A 24,475-nucleotide genomic window follows, 5' to 3' on the forward strand; every position below is an offset into this window, starting at 1 on the left:
CTTTTAGTTTTTCCTCCGGCTCCAAAATTTCTTTGTGGAGTGTGGTTACCATTTCACGTACTGTATCTATTATTAAAAGCATCCAATCTCTTGAGCAACGGTTAGCAATAAGTGACCATCGCTCAAGAAATCTACGCACTTCCACAAAGAGGGCTGGCATATTTCTTACCCTCAGTCCCGTGGGGATCACTCCTGCTTTAAGATATTCGGCCATAAAGAATGTATGAGATTTCATGCGTTTGGCCTTTTTTTTAAGGTTTAGTAGTTTCAGCCATTCACTGTTTGTGTTAGGGGTAGAGTTTACATTAGCTGTGTTACTGCCAGTGATGTGGCCCATCATATTAATGTAATCCTCATCCGAGAAACCAAATGTTTTAAGATTGTCCATAATTATAGAAAATACAATTTAACAACACAATTAAAGGAGTGGTTAGAAAGGAAATCGTGTTAATCCAAAAATGACAGGTTGTGATATTATGGTAAACAAAAAAAGAGTGGGGGGAAGAAATACTACACACCTATACTCACTGTTTTGAACAAAAATTAGCCCATATTACTAATATTACTATGGCAGCCAAAAAGAACACAACACTACTCTACAGTAAACACTGTTGAGACAAAGATTAAACTGTTGAAGAGTTCTCCCAAGTACAGTTAAAGGTCCAGAGGAGGGAGAGAGAAAAACCAGAACACTGAAGTACCTCTAGACAGACCTATATAATTTTATCCATTGATTATATCACTGCATATTTCACCAAGGATGCAATATATATAGACAAACAGACATTCCTTTCATTGGAACATATTTTTATTTTTCATTTCATTTATTCTTTTTTCTTTTATAAAGTTCGTATTTGATTATTTGTACAGTTATATTTTCTAACACATTTTATGTAAAACAATTTAGATAGTGCATAGTTTGACAAGGTGCTATTTCAAAAATGAGGAACCCCATAAAAACATCACAAATTCATACCATTCATTCCACCAGACATACTTCTACACTCACTACCCGTTCTCTGACAGACTAAACTAACATGTAATACATAAATCAATAGACATACAAAAATGTTATTGTGAAACCCCTATGCGTTTTACTAAGTCAGATGTTCAAAAGACTTTTCACTTTTTCCTTTTAGTACATTTTCCTTTTTTCCATTTATCTTCTTCTTTCTCTTTTTATATATATGGTGATTTTCTATGTAAGGGTCTCAGATGCGTACGGCCTACGTACGTTTCGGTGATTAAAGTTAATTGGTTCACCTTCTTCAGGGCCAAAGGAAAGAATAATAAACAACAAAACAAAAATATATATCCTCTCTGTGTTAAAACCTAGGGGTTCTTGAGTCTCTGAAATAAGAACATATTATATTCAAAATTAGTCACAGTCTTTTTTAATGCATCATATATCAATTCATACTTTTTAACTACATGATTTACAATTATTTGTATGCCATAGTAAAAAAAGCAGGCTCAAAACCTGTATGTGGGCCATTTTTAAATAACCAGTGATAGAAATTAGAAAACACCCTGTGTCTCCTTAGAGAAAAAGAATTAAAAATATACAGAAATGAGGCTTTGAGATCAAGATTTTATCCGAAGCAGTCAAAAAATAGAGATACGATAGTTAGACATATCACTAACTATCCGTGTGTTTAACATTCAGGTTTAAATCTTTAAGAAGGGATAATGTTGGTCTTTTATCCTGTGGCTATGGCGGTATTGCCCTGATGTTTATAAATTTACCTGTAAGAGACTGCAAGGACGGATCTATCCACACTTATTATGCGTGCTGGTAGGCTTGCCAAAAATCACTGAATTTCTATGATAAAAACCAATGCCAAACGTAAGAGGTTATCTTTTTATACTAGCAGTGTTAAAATATAAGGCATATAAGGTTATTACCGGAATTGGAATTGAGTCCTACATGGTACAGGTATTCATTTCGTAATAAATAAGCTTATCCTTCTTCTGTGCTTTCGTGTATATCTTTAACAGTAACACCGTTTATGACGAAAAAGTGGCGATGACCTACAAAAATATGGTATATCTTAGAACATTATATGGTAATGACAATACAGTTCTAATATTTAAAAGATCGAAGATGTGGCATTACCTGATTATAAATTTACAAATGCTCAAACTGACTTTAGGATGATGTCACAGGCAGTATTTCGTCTAGTTAATTTCGTGCCTCAGTCGATTTGTCGCATTTCGTTCTACGGAGAATAGACCCAAATATGTTATATGTATCTATAGATTAATATTGTTTAGATTTATAACATGTTCTTAAAGATCTTAAGGGTATATTCACTTATAACATAGAACACATTCATCTATCTCGCATTAGGTAACAATTTATAAAGATTTAGGAATCACTGATTGGTGCCTAATAGTCAAAGTTCAGTCTATGCGAGAGTTAGTTTTTAGTTAAGGGACAGGCTTTACATTCGCTATAGTCTCTATAACGAGGAAAGTTTAGAGTAGCCGACCGCACACCAACTCAAAAAGGTCACCTCACCTGATATAACACGAAGCTATACGCCTACGGGGAGTCGTCCGGTTTGTGCACCGCCACAGATTTAGCGGCGCTTCAAGATGTGTATTTAAGGACCTCCCATCTATGACACACGGCAATCACCTGACGGTGATTAGCAGTCTTGGTTTGTGTTTGCAGCGACACAATGGTAGGACTACTAAAGTCAGTCTCACAACCCATAACGGGTAGATATCAAAATAGGACTCCTAGTGGGAAGAGATTGACTGAAGTAAAAATGGCTGACAAATTTACAAACAACGAGGTTATAAAAACTCAAGGAATTTACAAACATTATACAAGGGATAAGTATAATGCTATTTAGTGAGAATATTTATGTCTGTTGAACATTATCTCAACTAAAGTATTCATATGCAGTAAAATATAAGGTCAATTAGCCAGGATATTGTGAAGATTCTATAGACAGATAAACATGACAGAAGATGTTTTTAAAGGTTTTTATCTCATGTATCACCATAATTTTGTGTCCCAATACTTAGTCACTGGAGATTTCATCAATATTTTATCCTTTCACTAAGTAGTCACTATCCGAGATATTTCTTCATTGTGGCCATATCGTACTGTGTCCAGATTATAAATCCAGAAAGTTTCACGTTGTTTCCTCAATCTGGTTATGTCTCTGCCAGGAATGGCATGTATGCGCTCTAATATGAGCCATCTCATGTCTTTTTCTGTATGGCCATATTGGATGTAATGTGATACCATTGGGGCATTCACCTTTCCTGTTCTCACTGCTGATTTGTGTTCGGAAAGTCTGGTTCTGAGTTCTCTTGCTGTTTCTCCAACATAGCCTAAACCGCACGGGCACATTATGAGGTAGACTATGTTGGAGGTTTTGCAATTAGTCATCTCTTTTAGTTGGCCAGATTTTTTGCCATATGTCCATTTTTCTCCTGATATAACTAGGTCACAAGCATGGCATGCGCCACATTTATGGTTGCCTCTGGGGAGGGGCTTCCCATCTATGGTTAGTTGACGAGTTGGCTCATGATTTTTCCATCTACTGTGGACTAATTTGTCTCTGAGATTTGGGTTTCGCCTAAAAGCTACTATAGGTTTACTTAAATCTTCGGTATGTTCATTGGTGTTCAGAATCTTCCAATTTTTGTTTATAACTTGTCTGATCTTATTGTTTAAGGTTGAATGGTTTAAAACACAGACTAGTTGTTTGCTGGTAGTTTTTGCGGTCGGATTGAGTAAAACATCTTTGTTATAATATTTGGCTCTTTTCATAGATTGTCGAACCAATCTTTTGGGGTACCCTCTTAACAGCAATCGTTCGGATAGTTTGGTTGCGTGTACCATAAAGTCCTTCATACTGGTACAGTTCCTTTTAATTCTTAGGAACTCCCCGAAGGGGATAGAATCTTTCTGGCTTGCTGGGTGGTAGCTACCATGCTCTAGGATAGTATTTTTTGCCGTGGGTTTTCTGTATAGGCTGACTGTGAGTTCTCCCTCAGAGTCCTGAATCCAGATATCAAGAAATTCAACTTTTTTAGATGAAAAGTTATAAGTAAACTTCCAATTCTGATCTGCTAGGTTTAGCCACTCTATAAATTCCTTGAGTCTTTTGAACATCTGACTTAGTAAAACGCATAGGGGTTTCACAATAACATTTTTGTATGTCTATTGATTTATGTATTACATGTTAGTTTAGTCTGTCAGAGAACGGGTAGTGAGTGTAGAAGTATGTCTGGTGGAATGAATGGTATGAGTTTGTGATGTTTTTATGGGGTTCCTCATTTTTGAAATAGCACCTTGTCAAACTCAGCACTATTTAAATAGTTTTACATAAAATGTGTTAGAAAATATATCTGTACAAATAATCAAATACAAACTTTCTAAAACAATTATCTGTACAAATAATCAAATACGAACTTTATAAAAGAAAAAAAGAATAAATGAAATGAAAAATAAAAATATGTTCCAATAAAAGGAATGTCTGTTTGTCTATATATATTGCATCCTTGGTGAAATATGCAGTGATATAATCAATGGATAAAATTATATAGGTCTACCTAGAGGTACTTCGGTGTTCTGGTTTTTCTCTCTCCCTCCTCTGGACCTTTAACTGTACTTGGGAGAACTCTTCAACAGTTTAATCTTAGCAATATATTTAATATACATTGAGACTATGAGTTTTCTGATGAAGGTGGGCCCTGTCTGTAGGACTTTTATTGTCTGAAGAATGGTTGATACTTATCGGATGTTAATACCTGAATCAATGCATACCGGATGTTTGACATGGTATACATTCATTTCTGTATCTAAAAGCTGTTAAAATGGCCATATGTAGACTAAGGGTTCGATTCCGATCCGGTAAAAAGCGCTCCGAATCGTCGTATGGAGCGTTTTTCCCCGTACGAATCGTACCTGTAAACATCCCGTATGTACGACGAAGTACGATTCGTACCAGGAGCCGTACACCGTACGAGTCGTACAAGACACCGTACGACTCTAATCGCCGTACGATTCTCCCTCGGAACCCGCTGTACGCGGCATATGTACGGTTCGCGGCTGGTTTTTACGACCCAGCAAGTACGATACATGTCGGGTACGCACCGTGCGACCCTTTTTCTACGGGAGCTGAAAACAGCCGTAAAAGCAGAGTTTGCGCCGAAACAGGTACGGAACGCCCCCCCCGGTACGTTGCGTACCCCCTTGATCGCAGGGGTACGCACCGTACCCCTGCGATCATGGGGTGTACGAGCCGTACCCCCATTGTACGATCGGTGTACGAGCCGTACCCCATGTACGATCGGCGTACGAGCCGTACCCCATGTACGATCGGTGTATGAGCCGTACCCCCATTGTACAATCGGTGTACGAGCTGTACCCCATGTACGATCGGTGTACGAGCCGTACCCCCATTGTACGATCGGTGTACGGCTCGTACACCGATCGTACATGGGGTACGGCTCGTACACCGATTGTACATGGAGTACGGCTCGTACACCGATCGTACATGGGGTACGACTCGTACACCGATCGTACAATGGGGGTACGGCTCGTACACCCCATGATCGCAGGGATACGGTGCGTACCCCTGCGATTATGGGGGGTACGGACCGTACGGTGTGTATGTGTATGTGTGCTTTTCCGTACGACTGGCCCTTACCTGACGTGGACCGTACGAATAGCGTCCTCATACCCCGGTCCGGATCGTACTCGTCGGGTCGTACGGCATGTGTACGAGTCGTACGGTATGTGTACGAGTCGTACGGTTCACGGTTTCAGCCTTGCAATACGTACGGATCGCGCCGATTCGGACGGATTCACGGAATACGGATCGTACTTCGCGACTCGGACGGGCGGGTACGATTCGTACGGAGAGGGCTCCGGATACAAATCGTACGGACGGTGTTTTTCCCGAATTGGAATCGACCCCTAAGTGTTATCCTTTTCTGTGTTTCTTAATGGAAGTTAGTAAAAATATTAATAATTTTTAACTGCATTGTTTGAGTTGAAAAATAAGGCATGAAATCACTAACACACACGATTTGTAACTAAATCAAATAAAAGTATCATTGACTTGACTCACTAACACACACCATCAAAATAACATAATATGATTCAAGGGCTAAGTATCGGCACCATCATTTTTTATTACACAAATTGGTGTACCTAACAAATTCATTTTATTATTATTTCTTTTTCCATCTTATAAGAGAAATCTTTTCAAGCTCACAGTACAATGTAAACAACAATATCCTCGCACCATGTGATCTTAATCATAGCCTCCTTGTAAAATGGTAAAATGGAAGTTTTCTATTTCCTTTTAAACACCATCAGTGCGTGTTACTTTAACCGATTAGGTGACTTGAAACGTCGAATGCTTCAACACGATATTCCACTGAATACGACAAGATTACTTAGTCTCACTTCCTCTTAAACTGTACTTTTAAAAAGGTGGTTACAAGACAGCATGTGGCCACTCTCTCTATTATTGACTCGCATTTGTAACACTTTAGCATATTAATGAGATAAATTGAATATTGAGCCCCACACAGAAAATAATCTTGTATAATAATGCAAAGTCCAGGTGACGCCTTACCCTAATAATCGTATATATAATTAAACATGTATAAACTTCAAAAATAAATGCTATTGTGTCTCTCTGATATACTGAAGCTCTACTTTGTAATACTTGTAATTGTTCCCCAGACGGACATCTTTTATGAAATAATTTAAAAGACAGAGAAAAAAACACAATCTAAATTACGATTATGTTAGTTATGTTTATTTCATGAATAATTCATAGGAAGGATCCTTTATCATCTTGAAATATCCACAGTCCTGGAGATGCTCTCACTGATATGCAATAACAGAGACCAAAACGTTAATGCACTATCCAGCTTCTTTCCTAGTTATTGTTAAAACATGCTATTTAGAGCCTAGTATCTTTTGTTTGACAGGCCACATGTATTTATATAGGAAGTGGATATCCAATACATTGTCAAATGGTTCTCAGAATTGTGTGCAATCTAGCACAATCATTGTCAAATGTGTCATGAGAATTATTTTTGGGGAACCCATGTTATTGTGTATATGAAGATGTATTTATTTCAGTATAAAAATTATGAATATATACACTTGCTATTGAAATTCTTTTCAGTTTGAGTTTACTTCAAAATACCTTCCAATTGAGTTGTTATGTCAAATTTTGACATAGTGAATGATTTACAAATTTGAGTATACATACTTGTGTTTGAATAAATCCCTTGCTGGCATTTTTACCCTAATATACTATATTTACCCAAACCCTCAAGGGAATAATGGGTTGCCCTCTTTTGTCAAAAAAACCTCTCATGAACAATGGCATTGTTTTAGATGCCATGGCATTACTTGCACTGCCGTGGATGAGAACAGAGAAAGCAGTCACGACCCCTGAGAAAACATGAGGCAGAAGAGTAGCAGCACTGCCAGCACTCGCTTGAGCCACACCTGGTCACTCGTAATGCAGTGCTAGGGCAGTCGCTGATGTAAGGTGTGTTGAATGATAAACACCCTCCACTCCACCCAGACCAAGTAACCACATATGCAGCGAAGAGCAATGTAATCTGAGCTGGCTTATCCAGTTAAAGAGCTGGGCACACACCCCTGGTAAAGGGGTAAGAGTGAGGCGCTCAACCAACCAATCCAGTGAGATAGGTAAGCATGAGTCCAAGGACTGCACAGACAACTTAGAGCATATGCTTAGCTAATCAATCAAAGGACAAATGCAGAATCATCTGTCCCCATAAAAATGTCACTCTACATGACACACCTGGGACCCAACTCCTGCCGATTCCCAGTAGCTCCCTCAGTCAGTAGAGAGAACTCAACTTCTTTATAATATTCATGGAATACTTTAGTATGAGCCGGCAGCCTGTTAGCTGGAGTGGTACTAGAGCAATAGGTATTTTCTTACATTGCAACCCTCGCAAGCTTCAGGCATCATGCATTGTATTGCCACAACTCTAGCATACCATCTGCACCAATGAAGATGGAGACACTTTCTAGCCATTTATGGAAATATACAAACATGGAAGGAAGGACAACAATAGCATTTTCAGTGCAGCAGAGCATGTTTAGACTTCTTAGACTGCAGTCCGATGGTGTCATGTCTGTGGGTGTGCCAAGAACCACCACAGATGGTGAGCTTCTCTGCAAGATAAGTGAGGGTGCTGGTTGTTAGGGTGTTGTAAATTATTCCACTGGTTTTGAAGGTGGTGTATGCCTACAAGGGTAGCCAATGAAGTTACATTAGGATTGGGATGATGTGGTTATATTTCTCCAGGCTGTAGATGAGACATGTTGCAGCATGTAGAATGCCTTTCTTGACTGTTGGAGGCCATGGGGCGGGAGTTATCTCCATCCAAGTGTGGGAGTATGAGGGCTTGATCAGCAGTTCTGAAATCTCTTTGTGGAAGAAATGTTTTCTCTTTCTTTAGAAGAGGGAGCTGGTACTAGATTGTCTTTGTTTCTTCAGCAATTTGTTCTTTGAGCATCAGTTTGGTGTCCAGGGAGAATTCAACAGACTTGGCATTCAGTGAAAGTTGAGTTTCAAAGGTAAAAAAAACTGGAATTATGTTGTGGTTGGGTTGAGGTTCAAGTAGGCCCTGGACTTCAGGGCTGGATGATGGCCGTACAATGTTTGAGGCGTTACATATCTGAAGCAGTTTCTCTTTCATGCTGACAACTGATTATGTGATTGCGGCCTCAAATCTTGTCTTTTCACATAAAATTTGACCAGGAAAAAAATTATTTCTAATTGATCAAATCTTCTATTGGGAGTTTGTTTGACGGTTTCTATGATGATTCTGCCTGTACAAGGTGTCAAACATGCACACACCTCATGTTTGTGGCAGACAATTTTGCACTCTTAATAGACTTGTAGATGCTTCCTATGATAGGAGCAAATGTGTTTAGTGAGTGAGAATTAGAAATAAAAAAACTCAAAGTTCGTAGGGTATAGGTCTAGAGGTTTCTCTGATTGGAAAAATGTATTGCTCCAGTGGAGAAATAAAAATAAGTTTTAAAACACAAATGCACTTTTATGTTTCATTTCCACATGTGGCTATGTTCACCTATAAACTTCTGTATGCCTAAAGGCTTAGACCCATGAGAACCTTTGGGATCCTGCATCTGCCACAAACTCTCGTGTTTACTCCTGGAACTCATTCTGAATTTCATAAAAGTCAGAGATGTACTTCAACTGCAGGCATAAGCCTATGTGAGTACCTTTCTGACTTTTAATAGTTGACAAAGGGTTTCTGGTCTTTGTAGTGTGCTCCTGCTATCCTGAGCCTATGAAGTTTTGTTGTTTTTGTATTTTATTTATTTGACAATGTAAACAGAACACCTTGATCTGTAATGTACACAGCATCTGCAATGGTTGAATGGGTCGCAGAAGATTGGATTTGTCTCTTATTTAGTAACCATAACAGAATATTTTGATAAATTACACCAATATCTGAGTATGATTGTTGAAGACAATATTGTACACAAGAATACTCAGAACTATATTTTAACTATGGGCGTCAAGAGTTTTAAATGTATTTATTGATTTGATTTGTTATAGCGGTTTCACCCACATTAATTTATATACATACAGGAGGCAAAACAATAAATAAATGTCATGATCACAAAATGGAAAAAAAGACAGAGCAAGTCCAATTAAAGTAAAATTCAAACTGGAGAGCCAGAAGTCCAGTTCATTTTTAAAATAGAAATGTAACAAATAAAAGTATGTAGAATAAAACGTTAAATTTCAAGTTTACAAACCTCTCCGAGTTGGAGAAGAGAACAATTGTAATGGAAGAAAAAAGATGGACAATGCCACTCTAGTCATTATCTGCAGCAGCTAAATATCAAATCCCGAATATCAGTGGGATACAATCTCAAAGTCATTACAATAATATCGAAGGTCAAAATATCGAGAGCTAAGTTTTAATACATTTTCTATGCCTCACTCCACATATACGTACCTTGGTGAGACATACACACATGCCCACAGCCTCCCAGTGGCAGACACCTCTGGGTAGTTATAGTTAGGCCAGCGTTTCCATAGGAGATAAGTTTGTTGTGATCCTAATAGCTTTAGCACCGTTTGAAGAATCTCCACAAAACTTTCCAAAAAAAGTGCTCTTTTATGCCCAGTTTGTGTATGGAAACTTTCGGGATGATCTGTCAAGCAGGGGCTGAAAAAAAAAGGTGGGGTCCCAAAACGTAAAATCCCCATGCATTTTCCATAGACTTCTTTAGGCAGGGCTACAGCAAAAACTGCTAAACTGAATTACAGCAAATCTAGCAGGAAGCTCAATCTTGGTACGCAGATTTTGATTCTTCTGATTTGATGTACTGCTGCTCAGTAGTTTTTGAGAAATGAAGGTGCAAAAAATTGTTTATCTGGAAGCTTGAGTCCGGGAGTGGCTCGAGAGACTCTCGCAGGAGTGCCAATTTAAAAGTGGAGCATTCTGATTGGTCCAGGGAGCTTTTTTCACCTTGGGTCCATTTGCTCCTGCATGGGTCAGACTCCTGCAGGAGCAAGCGCTATGATTGGCTGCCAACAACATCAGAAACATTTTCCTGTCACCAATTGCAGGATTCAGGGATGATTTAATTAAGGAATGAAATTCACCAGAAAGGGGAAGGGGGCCGCAGGTCCCCCTGCCCATCTTCAAAAGGCCCTGGGACCCCATCCCCCAGAGCTGCTAAGTTAACAAGAAGGGAGGAGGGTACACGTGGCCCCCTCTCCCTGAGCCTTTATTGGCCCAGGAGACCCTATACCCTGGGGTCGGCTCGCTGTTGTGTCCTGGGGAGCCCACATCAGTGATATAATCAATTATGTAATTTGAGATGTCATCATAAGTGATGTCATAGAACGTCATGAGTGATGTAATGTGTGAGATCATAAGCAGTGGATGTCATGGATGCGAGTTACAGTTAGCTCTGTTAACTATCACTAGTGAATTTCTGTTTTTTTTTAAATTCAAAACATCAATGTTGGCACTGAGATGTTCACCTACCTATAACATCACTTTATTCTTTGTTTTTTCTCCCAAAGAAAATATATACATGTTAGACAGATATATCTTGAAAGATACGTAGATATGAAGTTAATAATAGCAAATTCTTACCTCTTTCTGCACACCAACTTTTCAATATTTTGTCCTTCGATACTGTTGTAATATTATTCTGACTTGTCTATATTTGGGATTCGAGATTCCCAGTTGAATATAAAACTGCTGCAGATGCTGACTGGGGTGAACGGCATAAAAGGAACGCAAGCAAGTGGTAAAAATATGTATAATATTGATTGTCATTGTTAAAAAAAATATATTTCTCATTAAATCAAATGCAGAACTTTGATTGAAATGGTAAGATTATTACATACATTAAAAAAAATATATTTCTTATAATGCTATAGTTTCTTAAAGTGCACTTTAGATCTGGTACACTCAAATGACACAGACAACTGGACTCAACCTAAAAGTTAAATTGGTTATCCTACAAATGCGTAAATTCATAATTACAGAACACATTTTAACCTACTTCCATTTTCTTCTTTTACAGCAATGGATACCGTAAAGGTAGCTGTGATTGGAGGAGGGTTGATGGGCTTCTCCACCGCAGTGTGCATTTCTGAGTCTATCCCCCAATGTTCCGTAACCGTTATATCAGAAGCATTTTCTCCGAATACCACTAGTGATGTTGCGGCTGGAGTTCTCATTCCACATAAGTTTCATGGTAAATTGAGGTTCTACAAGGATCATTTCTACATTTGATTGCTATTGCTTTGTACTTTAGATCCCATTGTACACTGATGTCTGTCCTTTTATGGTCTTCATTCCATGAATGAATTTACATTTTGATTGACAAAAAAACAGCCAAGTTTGGCAAGTAAAATAGGATGGTTTTCAAATGTGCATCACTAATAAAGCACACAAGAAAGCGCCTGGAAAGAAGGGACTGTCAGTGATGTGAAATAATGATCAGGAAAAAAGTAAAGCCTGCAGCAGAAGAGTGCAACATGTTGACTTGTCTTGTGTAGTGTAGATAAATACAATCAGAACCACCTCTGTTTTGAAAATGAAACCAGAAACCAAGCTAAAATCAAAGCGTGTTTAAACTGTATATGTCTTTGGTTCTTAACCTTTTGACTTCTGTGGACCACCATTTAATCATTACTGGAATTGGAGGACCCACATTGAATGATTATTGAAATCTGGGAACCCCCACTGAGTCATTGTTGGAATATGGAGACTCCGGCCTAAGCAATTTCGATGATTTGAACCACAAAACAATACACAAAATAGAGAAACACGCATTCGACAAACAACTAAATAAATTATAAAATATTTTATTTAATTCACAAACAAATGTACAAAAAAATAACAATTTAATGAGGCCACTCATCCATACTATGCTCTGTTTGATGCACCAATCTGAGAATTTTTAGCCTCCAATTTGCTTTTTTATTTATGTACATTTTATTATTCTGTCCATATTATTTATTTTTTAAGCAGTCGCGGACCCCCTGAATAGGCATTGCAGACACCCAAGAGTACCCAGACTACCGGTTGAGAACTGCTGATACATTTAGTTAAATAAGGAAACATTTTCTAAGCCACAGTGACACCGAAAGAGAAGTTGTTCTACTGGGTGAACTAAAAAACAATACAATCCATCTGCATGCCGCTAGACCTGGTAGAACTGTATCTCCAAGCCCCACCCAAAATGTGAAAAACCTAGGATTTATTTTTGATTCAGAACCATCTCTCAGTCATCTCCCGGATGAATGAAATTGTGAAAGGAGCCGATTTCTAACTATCTTTGCTGTTTAAGGTTCTGCGACCTCTTCCAATAGATTGGACCTAATCAGATCACTAGCTATGACTAAGCTGGGCTTATGTGCTGTGGTTGGCAATGGTCTATCCAAAAACTTAATTGAAGCACTACAATGTGTATGAAATCCACTAGCAAGGCTCACACTCACCCGGACAAGACAAGACTCTATCAAATCTATTTGGAAAGTAGTCTACTGGAAATTGGTGGAAGGCAGAATCAAATGTAAAGGTCTATGTGCCAATATGTACCAATCAAGAAGCAGTCGGTAATGACGGTGTAGAAGATATGCAAGTGCTAGAAACACATTATGTTCCTCCTAGAAAGTTATGTTTAGCTAATGTAAAGACCACTTGCCAGCTATAGTTAAGAACCTAAAATTTGGGTGTAGTACAGTGTTCAAAGCTCTGCTTCCTGGTTATAAAGATGCACCCCACTATTGAGCCATCAGACAGAGCAATTTGTGAACTTAGATGGATGAAATCCTGCTGTGTGTGATTGAGATGTGCTGTGGCCCATTTATAGGTGAGTCTTTTCAATGCTTATAACTTCAGCTAAGATACTCACAAAGGAGAACTCATAAAAGTGTAGGTGGGTAACTGTGACTAACAGGGATGAATTTCACCCAAGGGTTCTGAGTGACATGACAGATACAACTAATGCGAAGCTCGGGTTCTCTGTGGTGTCTCTCAGAACTCTACAATGAACAACATCTCCTTTATTCACATTTGGCCCACAATAATTTTATGTTATACTTGCCCCACCTCCAAATGATCTGCCTCTGCCTCAAATATAGACATAGGGGCAGAGACGTAAAAGGGAGCCATGCATAACATGGCCCACCACCCTCCAGATGTAAAAAAAAAAAAACGAGACTCATTTCACCGACCACCACTACCCTGAGTATATATCCCCTTTATCCCCAAACTGGAAAATAAAGGATTCCTAACTTTAGGACTCCTAAATGCCTTCCGTGAATACCAGAAGTCTTAAAGTTAAGATTTTTCTCAATTTAGGAGTAGTAAAGTTAGGAGTCCTAACTTTAGGACTCCTAAATTGAGAAAAATTCTAACTTTAAGACTTTCGGTATTCACAGAAGGCATTTAGGAGTCCTAAAGTTAGGACTCCTAACTTCTGTGAATACCGAAATGAGTAAGTGCCTTCTGTGAATACCAAAATGAGTAAGGGCCTTCTGTGAATACCAAAATGGTAGTGAGTTTAGGATTTTGTCTTAAGTTACTTCTGTGAATCAGGCCCGTAGAGCTGGCACCGTGCTGAGTGTGGCTCTATGAGAGCCACTTGTCTGTGCAGGTTGTTTTGTTCTGTCAGTGATGGTCTGCAGAGACCCGCACTGACATGGAAGAATTATAACAATAGTTCATCTCAAGTAATGAAAGAAATATTTTAAAGGGGGTCTACAAATTTAACATATCTTAGTAATATCGAAAGAATGCACATTATATAGCGCAGATTCCTGATATTAAATCATATTAACAAATACTACTGCACTACTGTGTCAAGTGAAAATAATGGTGCAATGATCAGTGCAACAACACAAACACAATGAGCCAAAACCATAATTTAAATAGAACAACTTAAGGACTCCAGCGGAAGTGTGAGTAACTATAATGTGGGGCCTAATCAGACCCAGAACAGGTATTACAGCTAGTCCGCAATTATTTACGGCCACTAACAAAAATGTTGGCGTTTTGACTCTCTTGTACAAATCTTAGGGTCATCATCAGGATGGAGAAATATTTTAAAACCTCTACTTGAAAGAGAATTTCAGGATCATGTCTGTCCCAAGGGTAAATGAAAGACTAAACTACAATTAACATAAAGAGGAGGGTCAAAACAGTTCCCAGTGATAGGTCAATTGACAAGGTGGCAGGTAGGACTCTGAAAAGGTTCATGTAACTGAGGCTGTTCCCAACCACCTGCATATGAAAGGTGTGTCTGCATGGTCATTTAAGTGTAAGGCCTTTCCTGTCAGGGATGTGACCAGTGGGTCCACTTGAGATGCCAACCACCCATGTGTGTTGGGTGTGTACTCTGCACAGACACACCATATGTCAGGTTTGAACACGTATGCAGCCCTTGCTAGTGGAGAACAGGTCCACATAGTATCACTACCAACATACTTCGGTTTACGCTGATAGAGGAGAAGGCGGTTGGTTCAGGCACAGTGCCAACTGCATTCCCCCACCATTACTGGAGTCTGTGGTGACCCTGAAGAAGTGGAAGCAGGCAAATGATACCAGCAATCACCATTAATTCACCACGCTGTGTATTTGAAGACCTGGTCAAGGTTGCCAAACAAATGATAAGTGAGCACTTCCCCTGGTGACAGTCACAGCTGTGGGTAACACTTAGGTTAAATCAAAAATCTAAATGGCTCCCCTTAGTAACATCACATCTCTTGCACTTCACACGCATAGTCTCATTTCAATTAAAACACTTTCACATGTAATTGTGAATATAACACAACCAAGTGCCAGAAGAAGTTATAAAATATACACACAACTTTAATCTCATAAAGACACTCAACATTATACCAGTTGACAATTGATCTGGTTTTGGCCCTTGCAATGTGGTGGATGATTAACATGTACTTTGAAACATTCTTGTCTATGTGGTCCATGTGACTTTGATGGCTGCCTTCCAGGTGGTTTTGCTTATTGAAGCACCGGTTGTTTTCTGGTGTGCCACATATTTTTAGCTGATTGAGGAAAAGTGAGCGACCCAGAGTAACCCTTGAGGGCTTGGGTAATAAAGTAGAGGGGTAAAGGTGCCTTCAAGGGATTAGATACAGGTTGTAAATTGCAATTAACTTAGGAGGAGAAATCAATCATCCTACTGTGTAACTAATACATCCAAAACAAATAGATCTAAATTATCAGATCACATTTAACAAATGATCACACATCCACAACATATAGACAACAAAACACGAAGGTGTATATAAAAAATGAATTTTATCAAAGGTTTTTTTTTAAAAGATTCAACAGAGCAAAAATAGGAAATGCAGGTATATCAAGGATGATGCCAAATTAATAGGTAACACAGCAAAACCTAAAAGAACATCTATCCCAAGTAAGGAGGAATTAAACACTGCAGGGATAAGATGAATGTCATTCATCTTATCCCTGCAGTGTTTAATTCCTCCTTACTTGGGATAGATGTTCTTTTAGGTTTTGCTGTGTTACCTATTAATTTGGCATCATCCTTGATATACCTGCATTTCCTATTTTTGCTCTGTTGAATCTTTTTAAAAAAAAACTTTGATAAAATTCATTTTTTATATACACCTTCGTGTTTTGTTGTCTATATGTTGTGGATGTGTGATCATTTGTTAAATGTGATCTGATAATTTAGATCTATTTGTTTTGGATGTATTAGTTACACAGTAGGATGATTGATTTCTCCTCCTAAGTTAATTGCAATTTACAACCTGTATCTAATCCCTTGAAGGCACCTTTACCCCTCTACATATTTTTAGCTGGCACAAATTCAACCTCATCAGAATTCCTACTAAAATATTTTAACAGCAGAATTATCACAGGTAAAGCCTTTTTCAGCAGCATTTCCACTGTGCCACAGGTGCCCAGTAGTGGCCAGTGTAGCAGGTGCAGTGTTTCCTGGACAAATATTAGTCCGGCCTGAGAGCACGCAGGGAAGTATACTGCAATCTCTTAGTAAAATCATAAGAGATTTTTCTCCATGTTTGTATAGACCTTTGTTGGTTGACATGAAGCACTGAAAGAGAGTAGGCATCAACACTATATTTCAAATTTGTGAAACCAATGTGACTCCACAATTAGGACCATGAATCAATAGCTGTGGTTAAAAGTGGATTTATTAAAAAATATTAATTCATCCAGTATACAAGGAAATTAACATTAAGTTAAAAGAATACAATAATACAGCTGTCAAGATTAAATATCTCAAAAGGTTTAAATGCGATAAGATGAGATACTGAGTAGTAACTACCCCAGCAATACAGAAACTGAGAATAAGGAACAGGTGTTCCATTAAAAAACTTCCCTTCTCCCTCATAACATAGGATAGCTATAGAATCAACTAATAAGGGGTTCTAATTGGGGAGTTTGGAAGGTGTTAGCGTGATAAAGACTTCTGCAGACGTCTTTAAAAAGGGGAATGAGTGTTTAGCATTAAGCTTCACACTCGCAGGAATGGAAAGCAGAGAGGTCTTTCCCTCTCCAATTCTAGAAAGAATCTGTGTGGCACAAACTATGACAGCACCAATTTAAAGTAACAAGAGATTCAGAAATGCCCTTATCTCCTTTCACACCACCAGGGACAAATCAAATCACTACTCGAGTGTACATGCAAAAGTACATCTGCAAAATCCCTTCAGTTTCCCATTGGATCAAACTGGGTCTGTAGTTCTCAACCTTGAACATTTTGCATTCCTAGTACATGATGAACAATAGCCTTCTTCTGACCATTGATTCTCCACTTTTACTGTCAAGTTTTCCCTTCAGGGCTCAGTATCGGCATTCTTATAGAAACAATATTCCTTCCTCCAGTTAACAGAAATCATGAGAATGGTCCTGCAAAAGAAAGAAAGAACACCCTAGCACAGCTAAATGCGTTTAAAAACGAGGCCTACAGTCAGGCTAATTTAGCTAAATATTTAATATGCACTTCAAATACACAGTTATACATGCACATGTGTAACCGCCACCATGGCGATGGCATCCTGATTGCTATGGCAGGACCGCCGTACCTCTGGTGGTCAGTCCCGTGTCCATGTACCGTTACAGAGTCCTCCCGCCATCGTAATGGACCCCCTTAGAATCTAGAATGATTATATTTCGTTAATACATTTAAATGCTGCACACACGTTGATATGATGAAGGCACACCGTGAATATAATGTCAAATACAGATATATGATTGTATGATTGTAAAACGTAGCCTAAATTGCACGTCTCCGGCCTTAAATGAAGTTAGACATCACAAATCACAGTCTCACTTTATTCCATCACTAGTCGAAACACTGTTTATCACATTCTCATTGTACAGCAATCGCACACGCTACATATTCCAGCAATTGCTGATTACGTTTTTCAATAGTAACACCACATTCTCACACACCTACATTGTACGTTTCTTATGATATCACTGTATGTGTGCTCCTTGTACACATGTATCGAACAAAGAAAGTGAGTGGCAGCTTGTATGTATTTTTTGAAGCCTAGTCGTTATCATTGTTAGAGCTTTCAAATATGCTAGGAGCCATGATGCTTTTTTGCCTACAACTGAACATTTTTATGTTCGAGGGAGCAGTGTACACACAGAAGTGAGGCACAGCCATAGGCACTTGCTTCACCCCCAGCCTAGCTAATATTTTCCTGGGCTGGTGGGAGGAGCAGGTGATTTAGACTGAACAACGCAATAGATTCACCGAGCACATCCCAATTTGGATCAGGTACATAGACAACCTGTTCCTTATTTGGGATGGTGATGAGAAGAGTGCCAGGGATTTAATTCATATCTCACAAACAAATCACCTGAATCTCAGTTTCACTTATGCCATTAGCAGCACTTTCTGTGAATTCCTAGATGTGGCAATTGAGATCGAGGGAAACAAACTACAAATGTCACTCTTTAGAAAGAAGACAGCAGACACAGTATGTTGCACGCTGCAAGTCATTACCCAACACCACTCATGCTTAGCATACCCTACGGAAAACTCTTGCGACCTCATCGTAATTGCAGCAATGATGAGACCTACAAAAAGGAACAAACGTAGATTTCTACAACAAGGTTGTTCAGAAAAAACTTTCAATCAGGCCAGTAAGAAACTGGAAGGAGTTAAGCAAAGGGATGTTCTATTTAAAAACAAGACCAGAAATAAGAGTGATGATAACAGACCCAGACTTATCACCACATATAACAAAGATCCCAACTTTTAAGGAAACATTGGAACCTTCTAATTACCGATCCCATCATTGGCAACTCCATAGGGGCTGCCCCACAGGTGACATATAGACGACCAAAGTCATTGAGGGACTCCTTGGTGCACAGTTACCAGGAACACAAATTACCTTTGAATTGGCTTAATAAGAAATTGGAAGGTTTATTTCCTTGCGGGTCATGCAAAGCATGTAGCAACAGTAAAATCTGCAAAAGTTATACTACTGAGAATGGCAAAAATAGATACATCCACAAATTCATCACCTGTAGCACTGAGTTCACAGTATATCTATTAGAATGTCCCTGTGGGCTAAGCTACATTGGTAGCACAAAATTACCATTGAAGTAAATAATATTACAGCACCTTCGTGCCATTGCAAACAATGATCAGAGCTACCCCGTAGTCCACCACTTCAGGTGATAACAGTTTTTGGGATTGACTGTATCATAAGACACGCCAGAGGTGGGGACAGAGAGAAACAGTTGCAGATCTTGGAATCAAGATATACCATTGACCTAAATTCTAGAATTCCTTTTGGAATGAACAGTACTGAGAAATTGACTACTCACATTGGCTGAACATTGGTTTTACACCTATTGTAAATTCAGAACTGATACATTTTCATATTTCCAACTTTACAATAATTGCCCGTTTTCTTTCTTTATTATTATTTGTGTTTTTATCTGTATCTCACTTATGTTAAAATGTTTTGGCATTTTTTTAATATGCAACCACATTTAATCTCCTAATATGGGCACTTGCCCTTGATTGTTAGATCTAACACTCTTGCCGATTTTATGGAGCGCTGCCTGGCTTACCCTTTTTCATCCTCAGTTCACTATAGCAACTACGAGGATACAACTGGCGATATTTCCATTGCCGGTATGTTTACCTAGGGGCACTTGCCCTAAATTTGGTAATCTTTCCAAACCCTTGTCTTTAGCTTTGGGCTACTATCCAGGCTAAAGTGTGGTAAGCCTAAGATAGCCTGCATGATCAGTTTAGGGATCTATAACTGACTTACAGTCTTTGTGTGTTTCTTTTATTGGAGACATGCGAGCTTGAATATATCGTACAAATGCCTTTTTATGAATATTCACCTATAGGTGATTTTGCACTTTTCGTGTCGAAACCGAATATATGTATATAAATAATACATTGCATTATTGATTGCCTCAAATAATGAAAGGATTTATATATATTTTTTCTAACATTTGAATATTATTATTAATTGGGAAATGTTATTTGCAATTTTCTTTACATTTAAATATTATTAATTGGTAAATGTTATTTGCAGTTGTATTGATTTCAACATAGAACTTATAGGACTGATGGTAGTCTTTCTTCTATGTTTTTTCGGTTCTGCACGTATTTATCTACGTATTGTGATGGGTTGGGCACATGACATTAACTTGACAAAGGCTAACTCCTGAAATGCATTGTACATTTTGCACATAAAACTCTGTGCAAAGCCGTTTGGTGTGCCGTCTCTTTTTTCAATTCTTATATTGAATGAATACGGATCTCTGAATCCTGATGGTTGCTTCCATCGACGGCACCGGCACTGCGAGGCCAGCGGCAGTGGATAAGCAGCTTTGTTGGTAGAAGAATATATATATATATATATATATATATATATATATATATATATATATATATCAATCAGTTGCAGAACCCGTTTTTGGAAGCAGGGCAGAGAGTTTTCAAGATTGAGCGCACGAACACTTATGGACATTGAGACTCTGTGAAATGCACCCACTGTGGTAATAATAAGCGCAGACTACATCTCCCAGGATGCCGTGAGGCCACGCCCATCGGGGCGGGAGTAATGTATTTAAGATAGTCATGTGCTTTAACGCTTTCCCTCAGCCATCCCAAGCCACTGAAGAAAGGATGTAATTTTTCCTGAAACGCGTCTGGCAAGATGTGCTAATTTACTCGCCTGAAATACTTTCTGCTGGCAAGCTGCCATTAAATGAATAGAGCCTTCATTGATGTCCGATGTTGGTTCCTTCCAAAAACGGGTTCTGCAACTGATTGATTTTTGACGGCCTGGTCCCAGGTCGTGGGAGGCGCCCACTACTCCGGTGGGTCCGTGTCAGTGCCAACCGGTGCTGCAACGAGCGGAACGGACAAGACTGGCTTCTTTGCAGGAAGAAGTCATTCTAGCTCTGATGGCAGCCACAAGCAGGGCAGAGAGTTTTCAAGATTGAGCGCACGAACACTTATGGACATTGAGACTCTGTGAAATGCACCCACTGTGGTAATAATAAGCGCAGACTACATCTCCCAGGATGCCGTGAGGCCACGCCCATCGGGGCGGGAGTAATGTATTTAAGATAGTCGTGTGCTTTAACGCTTTCCCTCAGCCATCCCAAGCCACTGAAGAAAGGATGTAATTTTTCCTGAAACGCGTCTGGCAAGATGTGCTAATTTACTCGCCTGAAATACTTTCTGCTGGCAAGCTGCCATTAAATGAATAGAGCCTTCATTGATGTCCGATGTTGGTTCCTTCCAAAAACGGGTTCTGCAACTGATTGATATATATATATATATATATATATATATATATATATATATATATATTACCTACTGGCGGTCGCCAGTAGGTATATATAGTTAGGATTTTTTCTCTATGGGTTTTTTGAAAATACTATGTCTAATAACTTTGACGGAATTGGCTGAAATTTTCAGGAAAATGGCACATTTTGTTTCTGAGCAGCCCCTGAAAATTGGGGGGGGGTTCATCCAGGGGGGGTCGAGAAAAAAGGGGGGTCCCAAAACGTGTTTTTAACATTGAGTTTTCCATAGGGCGGTTGGCCTCACTTTTAGCCCGAACGGCTGAATGGATTTGCACGAAACTTGGCAAAATTGTAGGGACTGGTAGCCCGATGTGCCTTTTGTAGGTCTCAATATATGTGCTCCAGTGGATTTTGAGAAATTAACGTTTAAAAAAAGATATATATCTGTAACAGCGGACCGGGCAGTGCTCCAGTTCGCGTACTTTTCGCGCAACGGAGCTTTGTGAAGCGAAGCTGATTGGTTCTCCGGCGTCTGTCAACATTCCAAACAGTCCGTAGCGGCCGCCATCTTGTCTCTCGGTAGGATCGAGAGACAAGAGGAGGCGAAAGGGAAGGGGCAAATGACGATAAGGGGGCATAGTAGATCCTCCCTGACCTCTTAGGTTTGATGTACCATTTTGCCAAGTTTGGTGTAATTCCGTTCAGCCATTCAGGCTGTAGACGTATCTAAATGTCAATAATCGAACGGCTGAATGGATTTGCACGAAACTTGGCAAAATATTAGGGACTGGTAGCCCGATGTGCCTTTGCTAGGTCTCAATATATGTGCTCCAGTGGATTTTGAGAAATTAACGTTCAAAAAAAGATATATATCTGTAACAGCGCTCCGCTTCGCGTACTTTTCGCGTTACGGAGCTTTGCGAAGCTGATTGGTTCTCCGGCGTCTGTCAACATTCCAAACAGTCCGTAGCGGCCGCCATCTTGTCTCTCGGTAGGATCGAGAGACAAGAGGAGGCCAAAGCGAAGGGGGAAATGACCATAAGGGGGCATAGTAGATCCTTCCTGACCTCTTAGGTTTGATGTACCATTTTGCCAAGTTTGGTGTAATTCCGTTCAGCCATTCAGGCTGTAGACGTATGTAAATGTCCTATGGAAAATTGCATGGGGAAAACACATTTGAAAGTGTTGAAATTTAGAACCAATTAAAATGTTACTTTGGTTTTGTATTTGTGTGTGATGAAAGTTAATTGGTTATGTATATATGTCAAATGAGAGGAAACCACAGCCATTTTGTGATACTACTGTCTGAGAAACATTTGTGAGGAATTTTTGGCGGTGAATTTCTGGTGTTTGATTTATACAGTACTAACACTTCTCCTACTTTTAAAAAGGTGAGTTGTTAATTTGTAAGGGGAACTATGTTGTACACTTGAAGATAATTTGAAAAATGTTTTCTGTTATTTATTTGCAGTCCTTTCTGTTATACTAAATACTTGATAAAGTTAGTTTTATATTATGTATTACTAAAAACGATAAATGAAAGTGATTATTTTTTTCTGCAATTTACAGCAAGCAATTTCAAAATAAAATGGCTCACAATGAAGAGACCGTGGCAATTTCTTTTGAATTGTCCACTACATTGATTGAAATTGAGAGCACCAATAATGAAATATTGTCACATGGAGGAGATGACTTGTATGATTCCATTAGATTGATTGAAATGGACAGCACCAATAATGAAATATTGTCACAAGGAGGAGATGACTTGAATGATTCCACTACATTGATTGAAATTGAGAGCACCAATAATGAAATATTGTCACAAGGAGGAGATGACTTGTATGATTCCATTAGATTGATTGAAATGGACAGCACCAATAATGAAATATTGTCACAAGGAGGAGATGACTTGAATGATTCCACTACATTGATTGAAATTGAGAGCACCAATAATGAAATATTGTCACGAGGAGATGACTTGAATGATTCCACTACATTGATTGAAATTGAGAGCACCAATAATGAAATATTGTCACAAGGAGGAGATGACTTGAATGATTCCACTACATTGATTGAAATTGACAGCACCAATAATGAAATATTGTCACAAGGAGGAGATGACTTGAATGATTTTTTTGATCAATCTGTTGATGGCGAATTTATCGAATGTTTGGAGACCATAGAGTTACAAGAATCATCATTGCAGACTTTTCATGAGGAAATTGTGATGAGGACATGTTACTAGTTCTTTCAAATTTAGAAAATTCTGAAGAATAAATTTATATTTAGAAATCAAAAATTGTTTGAGACATTATTCATTTTTATTTTTAATTTATGAGGTTGTAGCGAAGTGATTGTAGTATAAAATGAGACTTATAGTATAGAGTGCAACATTTTTATGTTACATGGTAAGTTTACTCATATTTACTTCCCTTCTGCCACTATATTATCTCCAATGTGTATTTGACATCTCTTCTTCATCTCCGGCCTCCTTTCTCTCACTGTGTGTCTCCGATGCATCTTATCGCTGCTATTTTGTGTAATTACAGAAGAGAGTAAAATAAAATAGTTCGGAACGTGAAAAGGGGGCAAAGTAGAGTACCCCTCACCCCGTAGGCCTTTTCAGGCGGTCCCAAAAGGATCAGTTTCTGCTTTCCTGAGAGATTATGATATGAGTTCCATATACCACAATAATTTGCATTACAACATGCAAGATATCTATCTCCTATTACCAACTTTTGGAGATATTCGCGCTAAGCGCGAATATCTCCAAAAAGTTATACCTGCCCTGAGCAGTTCTTAGCCATGTTATCCAATGGGAGGTGGATAACATGGCTAAGAGCATTAGCTCGGTAATGCATGAATATCGCTGACTTTTTAGCGATATTCATGCATTGCGGCCGTTTTTTATCGCATTTGCGATAAACCTTGATAATAGCAAGGTTTATCTTCGATAATTTCTGACGATGCTTAGCGGTAAAAAATTCGTTGGTAAGCATCGTTAGCGATAAATATCGCTTAACTTTGGTAATATGCACCAACGTCTGTTAACGTTCGATTCGAAGGAAATGAGGAAGTGTTGAAAAACATTGTTTGCGCCATCTTGCCTTTTTTGAAATGCCAC

General features: G+C 38.8%; 1 protein-coding gene across 7 annotated transcripts in view; it reads left to right on the forward strand.

Annotated features, from left to right (window-relative positions):
• DDO (D-aspartate oxidase) overlaps positions 1 to 24,475 on the forward strand; it is a 292,677-nt gene that overhangs the window by 227,917 nt on the left and 40,285 nt on the right. For 6 of the 7 annotated variants that reach the window (XM_078646998.1, XM_078646999.1, XM_078646997.1 and 3 more), the window contains one exon: positions 11,615 to 11,788. In XM_078646998.1, the coding sequence (XP_078503124.1) occupies positions 11,617 to 11,788 (172 nt within the window). In that variant the 5' untranslated portion in view covers positions 11,615 to 11,616. Of the gene's footprint in view, positions 1 to 11,614; positions 11,789 to 24,475 lie in introns of those variants that run through there. The other variant, XM_078647001.1, reaches the window with a different exon arrangement.

Source organism: Lissotriton helveticus, chromosome 6 (genome assembly GCF_964261635.1).
Source record: "Lissotriton helveticus chromosome 6, aLisHel1.1, whole genome shotgun sequence".
NCBI classification, from domain to species: Eukaryota; Metazoa; Chordata; class Amphibia; order Caudata; family Salamandridae; genus Lissotriton; species Lissotriton helveticus.